This window comes from Aptenodytes patagonicus, chromosome 6 (genome assembly GCF_965638725.1).
Source record: "Aptenodytes patagonicus chromosome 6, bAptPat1.pri.cur, whole genome shotgun sequence".
NCBI lineage: Eukaryota > Metazoa > Chordata > Aves > Sphenisciformes > Spheniscidae > Aptenodytes > Aptenodytes patagonicus.
Window position 1 is genome coordinate 56,150,178 of NC_134954.1, and position 13,287 is coordinate 56,163,464.

The 13,287-nt window shown below is 40.1% G+C and overlaps 1 protein-coding gene across 6 annotated transcripts in view; it reads left to right on the forward strand.

The window, feature by feature from the left end:
• Positions 1–1,329: 1,329 nt before the first annotated feature.
• KCNH7 (potassium voltage-gated channel subfamily H member 7) overlaps positions 1,330–13,287 on the forward strand; it is a 249,108-nt gene continuing 237,150 nt past the window's right edge. For all 6 annotated transcript variants that reach the window (XM_076342748.1, XM_076342749.1, XM_076342750.1 and 3 more), the window contains exons 1-2: positions 1,330–1,837; positions 3,863–4,093. In XM_076342748.1, coding sequence (XP_076198863.1) covers positions 1,762–1,837; positions 3,863–4,093 — 307 coding nt within the window. In that variant the 5' untranslated portion in view covers positions 1,330–1,761. The remainder of the gene's footprint in view (positions 1,838–3,862; positions 4,094–13,287) is intronic.

Below are 13,287 nucleotides of genomic sequence, written 5' to 3' on the forward strand. Positions count from 1 at the left end.
GCCACACCTGAGAAAAGCCCACGGGAATAAGGAAACACCTGTTTGTGTTGCGGAAGAACAGGTGGGAGGCGGTGGTTTGCCGGCTCAATATCCTGTGCTTGCTATTACAAAGAACGGTGAGCAGGTGCCTCTCTTTTTTTCCCTGTGAGTTTATTAAGAAGCCGCCGCTGCTTTGCGCTACCCTGGAGATGCCTTTCCAGCACCGCATGGCTGGCCCCAGCTCCCTCCCCGTATCACCTCGCCGAGGTCCCCCGGTGCTCGCCGTGCCCGTGCTGAACGCACACCGTTCTGCCTGCTGGGTAGTACCGGAAGCCTTAATTACAACCTGAGAATAACACCCGCTTCCCCCGGGAGCTTCCCGAGTTGTTCCTGCGGGGTGGGAGAAGCTGAGAGTAGCGAGGCGGGGGGGAGGCGGGCGCTCCCCGGGCCCGACCGCGGGCAGCGGCGCCTCCGTGCGCGCCGGCGGGGGGGCTTCAGCACCACGGCCAGCTCCGGGCGGGCGGCGCGCCCCGGCCCGGCCCCGCGGCCCCGACCCCGGCCCCGGCCCCGGGCGGCGGGGCGGAGCCCGGCCCTGGGACGCGGCTCCCGCGGCGGGGCGGCCTCGGTGCCCGCTGGCTCCGCGCCCCGGGCCGAGCGAGGGCTGCCTGCCGGGGCTCACCCCGCCGCACCCGCGGGGACCCGGCGCGCCCTCCGCGCCGCCCTCCCGGCTCCCGAGCGGAGCCTCGCACCTGCTCGGCACCCGGGGAGCAGCGCCCGGCTCCGGGGGGATCCCCCTTCCTCGGCAGGAGGGGTGCGTGGGGCGAGGGGAAGTCCCCGTCTGGGTCACGCTGCGAGAGGAGGGGGCAATCTCTTCCATCGGGGCGGGGAAGGATGCCGAGGGCTCCGGTGGTCCCTTCCCTCCCCGCCCCCCCCATCGCTCAAAATCGACCCCCACTCGCGCCTCCCCCCCCTCCCCCCCCCCCCCGACGGGGCGTGTACAAAGCTCCCTCCCTCCCCCGGCCCTGGCAGCGCCTGGGGCTCCCCGGCGGGCCACGCTCAGGGGCCGCGAAAGGGCCGGCGGTGCCGGGAGGGCGGAGAAGCTGGGGCGGCCGGAGGTGGCGGGCCCCCCCCGCCGCCAGCGCCCTCGGTCCCTGCTGCCCCCCTGCAGCCGCAGCGGTGGGGGATGCGGCACGTCGCGGTGCTGCCGGGGTGTAGCTCATTCCTGATGCCGCTGTTTGTCGCTGAGTTTTGAAGAGATTTATTGGCTGGCTCTTGCTAAGCCACGCTTGAGTAATCCGAGCTGCTGCGCGCCGTGGTGAAGCCCGGAGGGGGGGAACGTCACTCCCTCTGGCAGCGGAGCTACATTAGTCTTCCAGCCCTCTAACCATCACTACAGCGTCGGAAGCTGCCGGGTCACAGCCATTTGCTTTGGAAAATTGGCGATGTTTGGTGCTAGAGATCGATTACCCTTGTAATCTTCCCCCCCCACCTCCTCCTGCTTACCCCTCCCCTACCCGCCCCAGACAATAGCGTCCGAGCTCCTCCAGGAAAAAAATAGAAAAGAAAGCAAGGAAAGAAAGAAAAAGAAAGAAACTGAGGGATGGATCTGACTCCAATAGGAAAAGCGTGTATCTAGAAGTGGTGCTAATGGGAAGAGATTTCCGAGCTCCAGAGGACGATGATTTGTCACAAAGGGTAGCTGGCTCGGTGCTTTGGGCTGGAGCCGTGTAGGAGATCCTTGGAGAAGTCATTGTGCACAGAAAACCGAAGACCTGTACAAACATGCCTGTTCGCAGAGGTCATGTGGCACCACAAAATACATTTTTGGGTACAATCATACGAAAATTTGAAGGGCAAAGTAAGTTCTCTCTTTCTATCTATTTTGCTACAGTAGTTTGATTCTGCTTGTGACTAAATGGACAGCAGCTCCAGACTATTTTAAGTTTGTAGCTTGTAAAGAAAACCCCAGAGGTAAGGAGGGGATCCCTAGCAGGAGTAACACTGTTTTTGATCTAGAATACAGATTACCGACTTGAATTACTGGGCTTTTTTTCCCCCCATTTCAAGGAATAGTTTTTATCTTTGACTGTATCCATATTGTATAGCTATAGAAGTTACATCTCTTACCTTGTTCTGAACTGGTGCGATGGCTCTAAAAGCAGAGTGTACAATCTTGTTGCCTGTGCAATGTCTAAAAAATCAGCTAGATTTATTATTATTGTTGTTATTATTATTAATTATCATTGTCTTTTCAAAATAAAGCAGAACAGTCAGACTCTGATTTAGAGGAAACATAATACGCAGAGGAGTTATTAAAGGGAAAATACTCTTACCTTGTTGTCATGACTGCATTTTAATATAGCTGTCAAATATTTCTGCTTTGTTTATGCACGCCTAAAATATCTATCAAACCAGTGCAAATGCATCCTCAGGGAGAGTCTGTGAGATCTTTTCCAATGCAGCAGTTTACTACCTGTCGAGGAGGCTGAAGCTGAAGTGCTTTTCCTGGCCGGAACTCTGGTTTACTGTTAACAGTAAGAGGGTAACACTTGATGCTTAAGATGAATTTCGTTTAGAAACAGCAGTTTTGATATATGTACATTTATTTAAATATTTAGCATATTTTTAGTATCAGTCTGGTGCAAACCGTTACAGCTAACTCTGGTTTATATACTTCATTATACTTAAACCCACGTTACCAATTTAATATTTATAGTATTTGAGAAAAAAAATGAGGACGGTGTTTGTAGTCCTAATTTATCTAAATGCTAAGTCAGTGTTGCTACTCGAGTAAAATTTTTATGCAGTAAAGTGTATATATTTTGAAGAGAACAAAGCACTACCTACTAACTAGGCAAGTGATAGTGAAAATTCAGCATGATTGAAAGACAGTAGAAAAAGCAAGAATGAAAGCTATATTTCTCTCTCCAAATATTTCACTGTGTTCAAAGACAGAATATCTTTAAAATTTTCAAGACTTGCACTGCTAACTTGGTGCCACGTAAAAAGTCTTTTATAAAGCAAGGGACCTACTAGTGTGATTAAGTAAGCAGAAATTCATGTTATTAACAGTAAATGTATCAAAGCTGCACATTTATAATTACAATGGGAATAGTGTGTTATAGTGGTAAACAGAAACAAATGAAATAACAATTGAAAACGTTTGAACCTTTCTGTCAGGTGAGGGTTTGGGAAGGGATGATGGACCGAGGCACAGAACTTCAGCGGACTGTGCAAAATGTTTCCAATATCACAATCTTTGGTTTTCGTGTACCTTCATACTCCTTTTTTTTTTTTACTAAGGAATATTTTCTTTTATAAATGCAACTTCTAAAACAATCACAGAGGAAAACAAAATTATCGTGTTCTTTTTTAGATAGTTTTGTTAAAATACTGACTATATACTTGCTGTCATTCACCTCAATGAAAATCCCTACAGAGTAGACTAAGCTGGTTGGACCTTGTCCCAGGAAGCCCTTCACTTGAGTAGAGCCCCCTTCCCAAGGCCCCACTTCCCCCCAAAAGAAGCTACTAACTTTTCAAGGACTTTCCTGGAGTTACGGCTGACAGGATGGCGCTCATCACCTGGGTTTCAGTGAAGCTAAAAAAGACAAAATTTTGAAGTCAAAAGGAGTTTTGCAAAAGACTTGCATAATCTGGTTTTATTTCCTTAAAAGACAACTATCTTCATCTTTAATGTATTCTAAACCTATTGAAGTTTCTTAAAAGCTATGGATCAAGTTAGCTACATTAAATGACTGAAAATCTCTGCATTTCAGGCATCCCAGGGAAAAGAAGGGCTGTTTAGCATCCATCCATGCAATCGACACTTTATGAAATGTTGAAAGAGTACTAAAAAATGCATCACTTTCTTTTATTGCAGATAAAAAATTCATCATTGCTAATGCTAGAGTGCAGAATTGTGCTATCATCTACTGCAATGATGGGTTCTGTGAGATGACCGGGTTCTCCAGGCCAGATGTCATGCAGAAACCTTGCACCTGTGATTTTCTTCATGGGCCGGAGACCAAAAGACATCATATTGCCCAAATTGCTCAAGCACTGCTGGGGTCAGAGGAGAGGAAAGTAGAAGTCACCTATTATCACAAAGATGGTAAAGTCTGTTTTTGTTTTCAAGACTTTTTGTGTGTCTGGTTATCAGTTGATTGGTAAAAGAAGTGTGTATGATCTGCTGGCCAGACCCTTTGCTGGAGCAGTGTTGTAATTTCTCTGAAGTCCAGTGAAGTACACTTAGGTATACCAGTAAGGGAATCTGCCCTGAAAGTAGTGGGTGTATAGAGTATATCACTGTACGCTGACTCTAACAGCTGAATGAAGCTAGCAGTGTGTTTGCAAATGTTGAACAAAAGTTCTCCTCTCGGTCGGTTTAAAGCAGATCTAAGTCTCCCAAAGTAAACAGCCCTACAACAATGAACAGATAACGCAAGCATAGGGGGGACATCCTGTGAATGTTAATTTTTATGAACTGTTTCATCTCACAGGACACAGGAATGGTGTATTAGTTTCAGGGAGCTTAACTCTGCCTGCCTCACACAATTGGAACTGTGCCTTGATTTAATGCAGTATTTTACTGGGAAAAGTACAAGATTAAAAGTAGCAAAAAATGACCTATCATGAAGAAAGCATTAGCTTATAAAGAAAGGGACAAGTCTTTTTCAGAGGTGAGTATTGTGAAGTTGGAGTACCTACAACTGAACCATAGAAGTTGTCCTAGAATTGTGTTAGAGTAAAAATTTTGGGATGGCTAAACTACAGAGTTTCCCTGTTATTCAGTGAAGACTCAATATATAACTGTTAACACTATTGCTGATATAAGGAAGAATGGCTAAATCTGCTATGCTGATGCTTTTTTCCTGTTAAGAACATAAAATGGATAAACGACTGTATTTGCAGATTAAAAAATGCATACACATGAAAACTAATTATGATACATAATAGTTATATGTAGGGGTTTGGGGTTCTTTTCCTAATTACCTAGGGTTATTTACAGAAATATCCGTCTTTCAAACAAATCCAAGTAACGGCTAAGTGTGATGTACCTTATTCTGTCTTCTGCTGTGTACACTCTTGAGAGAAGGAAAAGGAAATTCATATTCAAATGCTGAGCTTAAATTAGTTCTGGAGAAGCGCCAGTGTGTTGTTTGCATCAATTTTAGAATCACATGCAATGGATGCTCTCGCATTTTAAAGTCACAGAGTTAAACCCTGTTCTCAATAATTCTGTTGTTATTTCGGAGAGACTTAAGTAATATTATTTTTAGCTTAGGCTGGTATAATTCAGATAGGACTCAGGCCAACCATTCTACCGACGCTACCAATATTTAAGCATATTCTTCTTAGCACATTTTCAGTAGAGTCCTTTATTCTTAGATCTGGTTCGGTGGTCTAGAGCAGATTTTGGTGAAGATTTGTTGTTGTAGCTGTGCCTTGAACATAGATTTCTCAGGAGACCTGACACCGTGTCTCTTTTACACATCTAGCCTGTGTTTGTTTTAACTTGGCGTGTGTTAAAAATAATATTGCAAAAGGAGAATGTCATTGCTAACTTTCACAGCCACCAGCCTGGAGCACTGTTTTGAGATCTGGTCGTTTATAAGTACCTCAGTCTCCCAAGATATTACGAAAGAGGGAAAGGCACTTAACTAAAGCACTGCTTATCTGTCAATTACCATAAATATATATTTTTCTAAAATGCTGAAATCTGGCATCATGCAACACACCATAATCTGTTTGAGGCAAACCAAAGTAAAACTGTCTGTAAAAATTGCCTTATCTTTTGTAAATAGTTTTGAATTTTGAAGCACATTATAAATGAGAGTTATGGATTATTCAGTGTAAACAATCTTATGCATAAGGGTTCTCAGTAACTTCACTTCTGTGAATAGTTTCTTTAAATTACTAGACCATATATTTGAAGATTAAGGAATTTCAAAAGCTACAGACAACAGTTCTAGACAAATTTGAGTTGAATGCCTCAAAATTTTACTGGTCAAAATGTGAGCAGGATTTACCGTGGGCACTATATGCACTGCTAAATTTAAACAAATATAGGTGAATTGTTTTGAATTGTAAATATCATTTAAAATATCAAGTCACTGATTACAGGCAAAAGTCGACAAAATACAAGATAGGTCTGACACTCAAATGTGTAAATGTCTGACAACTTGATCATTTGAATGTACAGACTTCTTTGTTTCATTCCACATAATGTTCAATTTCTTTACAAAATGTGATAAAAAGTTCTGAAGTTTATGTGGTATCATAAAATTGAAACTACCTCTATGATGGATATAATAAACGTCAGTAAACATATTCCATAGTTATTCTAAATTCCTGAAAAGATATGCTTCACTTTTCATCTTCGCTTCTTCACTTACTTCACTTTTTCAAATTTGCAAATTTGTTTTTGCAATGTATGGAGTGTATATATACACGCTATAGATAACACACTCTGTATATTATAACAATATACAGAATGGTGATACCTAACAAGCACTTCCTCCAGGTTGTGAAGCAAAATGAATTTAAAGAATTTTCTAAAAATCTGAGAGTCTAGTGCCTGGTTAGTACCTTATTTTGTACTGTGTGCTGTGAGTGAATATGAGAATATTTGAAGAGAATATATACCAGCACAGTTAGAAATGTAACTTTCTCCATGTGAGTAACCCAAGTAACTCCAATGAACTACCCGCTGCTTGAAAGTTTGATTTGACATTATATTTCATAGCCACCCATTGTATAATATTTAACATAATACTAAGCATACAGAGGAGGATGGCAGCTCATGAAGGTGTGAATCGCTTGAGGTTCCACCGACAGGAGTTTCTGAAGACCATATTACACAGTCCTGAATAAATGCCCAGTGAATTGCAAATAAAACCTTATTCCACATCACACTATCATTTACTCTACATAAGCCACTGATTATATTAAAGATTATTTTAATATTTCAAAGTAAAGCAAATGTCAGTGGGATCATATATCCCCTCACTTATAAAGCTAATCTGTCATCAGAAGTCCAGCAATGCAGATATCAGAAAGGGAATCACTCTATAACTAATGCTTTTTAATCCTAAATACCACCTCACATAGTTTCAAAATGTCACAGCTTTAAAGTTCAACTTAAAAGGAAATTCTTGCACTAGAAAAATGGCATTGCATACGTACTGGGAATTAGGATTCTGATGTTCTCTACTGGTCTATAGTCCACTTTTCTAGATGAAAGAAAGTGCAAGTTTTTGAGTTTTAAACATCTTGATGAGGCAAGACTGAATGCTGCTGTTTGTTCACCGCTTTAAGGTTTAGGCCAGATCACACGCTTGAAGAAAAGGGGGCAGAAAGACGGGAAAAAATTTGTAGCAGGTTGATTTTCAGAAAATGGCAGTTGCTTGAATCCACACTGCCTTAAACACGGCAGACAGAAGATACGGTGGTCAAAGGGGAACGCAAATTCAATGTATCACAGTTTTATAAATGTGTTACCTGGACTTGGCACGTTTCCCTTTCCACTGTGCAGTGTGGGGAGGGTGCAGAGGAGAGGGGGAGAGTACTTGTGATAGCTTTGTGTAATTGTTTAGACAGCATGGAGGTGGGATGCCAGCATTACTTACGCACCCAGCAGGCCCTGTCCCAACCACACTGGTGCCCTGTCTTCACAGAAGTTTTTAATGTTTGCAGCTAAAAGCCTTACTAGCTCCTCTTGCAGTATTTGTATCAGAATAAGGTTGTTAATATAGCCTACATTTGGTTTAATTTCTCCTTACTCCTTTTTCCTTTTCGAAGCGTATTTACACAATCCAGGCAAAGTTCTAGTCCCCTGTCCTGTTAGAGTAGTGCCACAGTAGGTGATTACATAGTTATCAAAAGAATGAATTACTACTGAGAAAAATGGTTAATGGGAACAGATGGATGCCAAAACTAAGGGTCCAAATTTATAGGTTCTCATCACAGAAGAAGCTCCACAAACATCACTGGATGTACTCGTGAGATTAAAGACTCAGTAAATGTCTTTTTTAATGTAAATATCCCTTTTTAAAAAGAACAATAGATAAATACAGACAAATCACAAGAACTATTATTTTGAAACAGATTTTTTTTAAAGTCTTGCCCATTAGGCATTAACATCTGCTTAATTCAAAAATTATACTCTGATATCAAAGTAGCAGTATAGTATATTGCTCACTATCTCACAATTTCATTTTCACAAATCATATAGCTATATGATCTGTATTATAGTTGAAGGTAAGATATTGTTTATACAGAATATCAATTCTTACTTTAATAAAGTTATTTGTGGTGAAAATATTTGACAGCTCTTCCTTTGAGGACTCCATTTTGCAGTTTAAGTCATTATTGCATAAATCATTCTCGACAGCTGTAAAATATTGCTTGAGGTGGTAAAGCTGTAAAGCTTTTGACATAAAAAGTATAATTATTTGGGGATTGAGAATGGATGTATGATAATCAGAAAGGATTGTATCACACTGGATACTTTTTTACTTCTTACTCTACGTTTTGTGAACAACAGTGGGCTATATCTAAGCTTACAGAGTATACTTGTTAAAGGGAGGTAGGGAGATCATTTAAGCTTCCCCTATACACGTCAGATATTCTAGGGATAAGAAGCACTACAGAAGAGTCTAGGTTTGAGCAAAGATAAGATTAAGCAATTATTTGCAGAGTGTTTACAAACCTCACAAATTACTTGCCACTTACCCCATTTGAGAAATGTAATTTGCTACATTTGACTGCAAATTAAACATATTTGTATTTTCAAAACACATTAAGATTCCAAACTAAGATTTTTAAGGCCTTCTAAAGCTCTTTTTTGAGGATAAGAAAATAAAAAAATGTGTAAACATACTGACAAAAGAAAGTGAAAATGGTATTAAGTGTTCTAAAATAGAAAGATCAGGACTTCATTTAGGAGGTCATCACCTAGACTTCAGCCAGCATAGGCGTTTTATCACCTGTTTGTGTTCTATAAATGCTGTGAACCTACCGATCAATTAAAAATACAACTGAAAAGAAAGACCCTTGCATGTATGTCAAGTCCCTTTAGATTAGCTCTAACATGAGGGTCAGCAAGTGCAGTTTTGACTGTAGATTCAACGCTTTAACCAGAGCTGATGACAAAGGTCAATGAATCAAGTCACTGTCTAATACCCTGCTGCTGTAGTTGTTCTTGGTTTAAGAAATTCTGACTGCATTTTGATAGTTATGTCCTAACAAAAAGCTGCCCAAAAAATGTATCTTAATGCAAGTTTTTTCCAAATATCCTTAAAAAAAAAAAATCTTGGATCAAATCCCGAATGTTAATGAAGGTGTTGAACTATAGGAAATGGATGACCTTTTCTTATGTCTGTAGTGTAATATTTCTACCTTAGGTTTTAATACTTGTTCTAAGAGACAAGACGGTCCCTTGTCCCATTCAGTATTGCTGTTTTTGCAACAGGGAGCACCATCAGCAGTGAGCTGATACCTCAATGATCAGAATATCTCATTTACCCATCCCCATTTAGTTATGGCTCCTGTGCCTGCCCAGAACTGTGGGTCACTTCTTATGCACATTTCACATGGGATACCTAATGATTATGATAAAGTAGCCCTCAGATATTCTAAGGAGGTTTATTTATGGGCCAATTTCAATCGTATTTTTCAATTCCTTGGCTTTCCAATATATTCTTTTTTCTTCTCAGGTTAAGATGAATTTATTTTCTATAAGAAGGGGGCTTTTATAGAAGATCATTTTTCCCATTCATGTATTCCTGCTAATGAGAGACAGTATCTGAATAAAAAGGAACAAAAATTAAATTGCCTTTACAATTATTCTCTTTGTCAGTGTTTAGGGTCAGAAAGGCATGATTAAATATATCTAATTTTAACAAATAATGAAAAATACAACTGCTATTATTATAGCTACTGCATCTTTAACAGAAAAAAAATCTTACTCAGTTTGGAAAAATCTCTTCTGACACTTTTAAGTTCCTCCATGGCACAAATAAAAAACCTGCAGGCTACTGGATCAGGAGGAGTCTTTCATTTCAGTACAGTGTCCAGAGGGAACTCTTCTGCCACTGGACTTCCACCCTACAGTTTTACAGCAGGATTCAGAAAGTCACGGGGTCAACTTACACTAATCAAGGGACCCAAATTTCCCTTGCTTGAGCTACAAAGAATCAATGATTGCTGACTTTAAAGAAAAGAGTCCCACAGTGGTAAGAAAGGTGTCACATTCTGGAGTCAAATGTCACTAGAAGGTTACGATATGATACACGTACTCAAAATTAAAGTTTTTCTAAGCTGTTTAGAATGATAATATCCTATGGAGAGGAGTTTCATCTTTTAATTAGGCATTGCCTGACAAAGTTTTTTATCTGCTTTGAATATGTTCCTTTCAGTTTTAGTGAAAGCTATTTTGGTAGCTAACAGAAGCTGTTAGTCTATTTTTTGGTGTGGTTTCAGATGATTTTATTGTGTCCTCTTTCCATCTTCAGTGTGCCTCCTTTTTAACGTTACATTCTGATAAGAGAGTTATTCCATACTCCTAATTTGCATTACCGATTGGTTCTTTCTCTTCTCCACCAAATTGGCCCATATATCAAAAAGAGATGCAGAGAGCAAATCAGACATCATACCTTGCAATAGACATGAGGGAAGAGCAACTGCTTTTCTAGTAGCAGCCTTATGCATATTTGGTATTATACAAACTTCAGAACATCACACTTTGAATAGTACCAGTCTTGACATTGGTGCTGTTCTCTCTGGTTTCAAGCAATGGAAAGAGAATAGTGGTGTGGATTAGATTTTATCTTAGTGGTTTCAAGTCCAGTTTTAAAGTGTTCCCTACATATTTGACTTAGTGTATGACTCAGTCTATGTGCTAGGCAGTCCATATTCTTCCCAGCTTCCCAGCTAAGTATGGAAAAAACTTAATCAAGGAGTATAGGATTCAGAGTAGTAAGACCAAGCTGACTATGGAAATTGCTAACGCGCTCTGGAAACTGCATATCTCAAAAGCAATCAGAACTGTAGCTGTGAACCTAGATCTAGGCAGAGCAGATGCATGACAATGACAGTGAGGTAACGTGGCTCTATAGTTACAGCTGGTTTCACACAGTGTACCTCTCTGAAAGTTCACATCTCTGAGGTGAGAAGTACTGGTGTTATAATTTTCTCTAGCTTGAACTTTTTAGTCTAGTACACTGTTTTTGTTTTAAAGGCAATAACATACATATTTGAATTATTTCTTAGAAATTAAATTAAAATTTCATTTGGGAAGCAGAATTGCAGCCATCACTAGTCACAAAATGCCTTTTGACCTCCAGCATTTCCATAGATACCCCATTTTAAGCTCCCTCACCAACTTTCTGGCACAATATAGCCTTTTCATTTCTATTTTTCTTAATTCATTAATTCTGTAATCACAGTGAAATCTCATCGGTAAAGATCATCACAAAGGATACCAAAATTCAATCTGAAAAAAAGTCAAAGTAAACAGTATAAAGGGGAGGTCCTCTTGTCTTTTTCTGTTTCATTAACGAGACTCTAGTTATAGATCTCATTATACCTAGTTTTGATAATGCCCTTGATTATAGCACTGAAACGTTATCCACAAAAAGAATATATTCCAGCTTCATTGTTAACAAAAAGCCATCATATCATCAAAACCTAAAGGTGGTGTTTAAATGTCAACATTATTAACGTATTTCATTGCTGATAGTTGAGTGGGAATGACCAGAAGAAAGCTTAGGCCAGAAATCACAGCTGCCTTCACTACTTCCCTACCTGCTGAAATTTCTTGCTTTCCCGTCCTTGTTCCTCCATAGTTCCATAGCCAATAGTAATGCTTTCTTTTACATTTTGCCGTGACCTCATTTAAATCCCTGATTTGCCACATGAGACTGCAGTGGAAACCAGAAAGTCTTGCCTAAATGGTCAGTTCAGTTCACAGAAGTAAACAAGAGTTTACTTCAAATACTGGGAAATTAGGATTTATCATAATACCCAAATACACTGATCCTTGACAATATCAATTTATGAAATGTTGGCCTCTTTAGAGCAAATGCATGGGACTATATAGTAACTGATTGTTTCTGTTCCTAGAAGCACTAAAGGCCTGAGAGCAAGATATCAATACCTGCACACACAGGTCTTGGCTTGTGTATCCACGGCTTTCACAGAATTAAACTGCAAAATTTAATTTTTGCAACACTAAATATCCTGATCTAAGGTATTAGAGCACTGCTGGTAGAGACATTGTGCCATTGCTAAGTAGTATTAGCTGGATCTGAGCTGCTACATACAAAGACAACAAGTTATGAAAGAAACATGCAAAACAGACAAAACCTTCCTCCATTTTAATCCACAGGGTAGAGAGGCAGAGATCACTTCAGAACAAGAATAGATATATATTAGGGTTTTTGCCTTTGTCTTATACCTAGGCTGCTTGAAAAGCAGTTAATCATCATGTAAATATGTTTCATCACTAACACACATGTTCTAGAGCACTTATTCCCAGCTGTTCTCAGACTTTGGAGTCTGTGCCCTTTTGAGATTATTTATTTCTTAGAGCATTCTCTGCTGATTTTCATTCAAATCAATGCAAGTGTATCTCTGAAAATAGCTTGCAAATTTCCTCCTTTCAAAACTCATTTGTGCCAATCTGCTTTACTCCTTCCTCTCTGGAAAAAATGCCAGATAATCTCATTAGTATTTTGCATGTTTATGGCTGTTGTACAAGAAAGCATTTCTTTTTATACTTTCAAAAGAACATGAAACTCAGTAGTCCATAAATCCTATTGTCATGGTATTTAAGGTAAAATACTGTTGCAGTTCTGTCTACTTGCTTGAAAAATGGCTTTCAATTCACAAATGGGAAAGAAAGAAAGAAAACCTAAAGTCCATGTCATTTTAAATAATGATAATAAAAGAAAGGAAAATGTGTTCCTTTTTTTCCATCGTAAGTGCCCAGCATTATTTTTGCATGATAAAACATACCAGGAATCAATTTAACACTAAAGTCCATCCAACAGAAATGACAACACTTCCCAAAAGGACTATTTCTGGAGTCAGGGACAACATACCATATTATGTGAGAGAATAACAGCCTTGAAGTACAAAACCAGGTATCTATAAATCAATATCTGAGCCTTCTCTGTGGATTAATGGAGTGGCTCATGAACTGGTGTGAAAGACAGCCTATGTATAATGTCAATCCTGAGTCAGTCCGTGCTGGTCCATAGTTCAGGGCATCCTTAGTGCTTCTGTAAGTTATACTGATTGCTT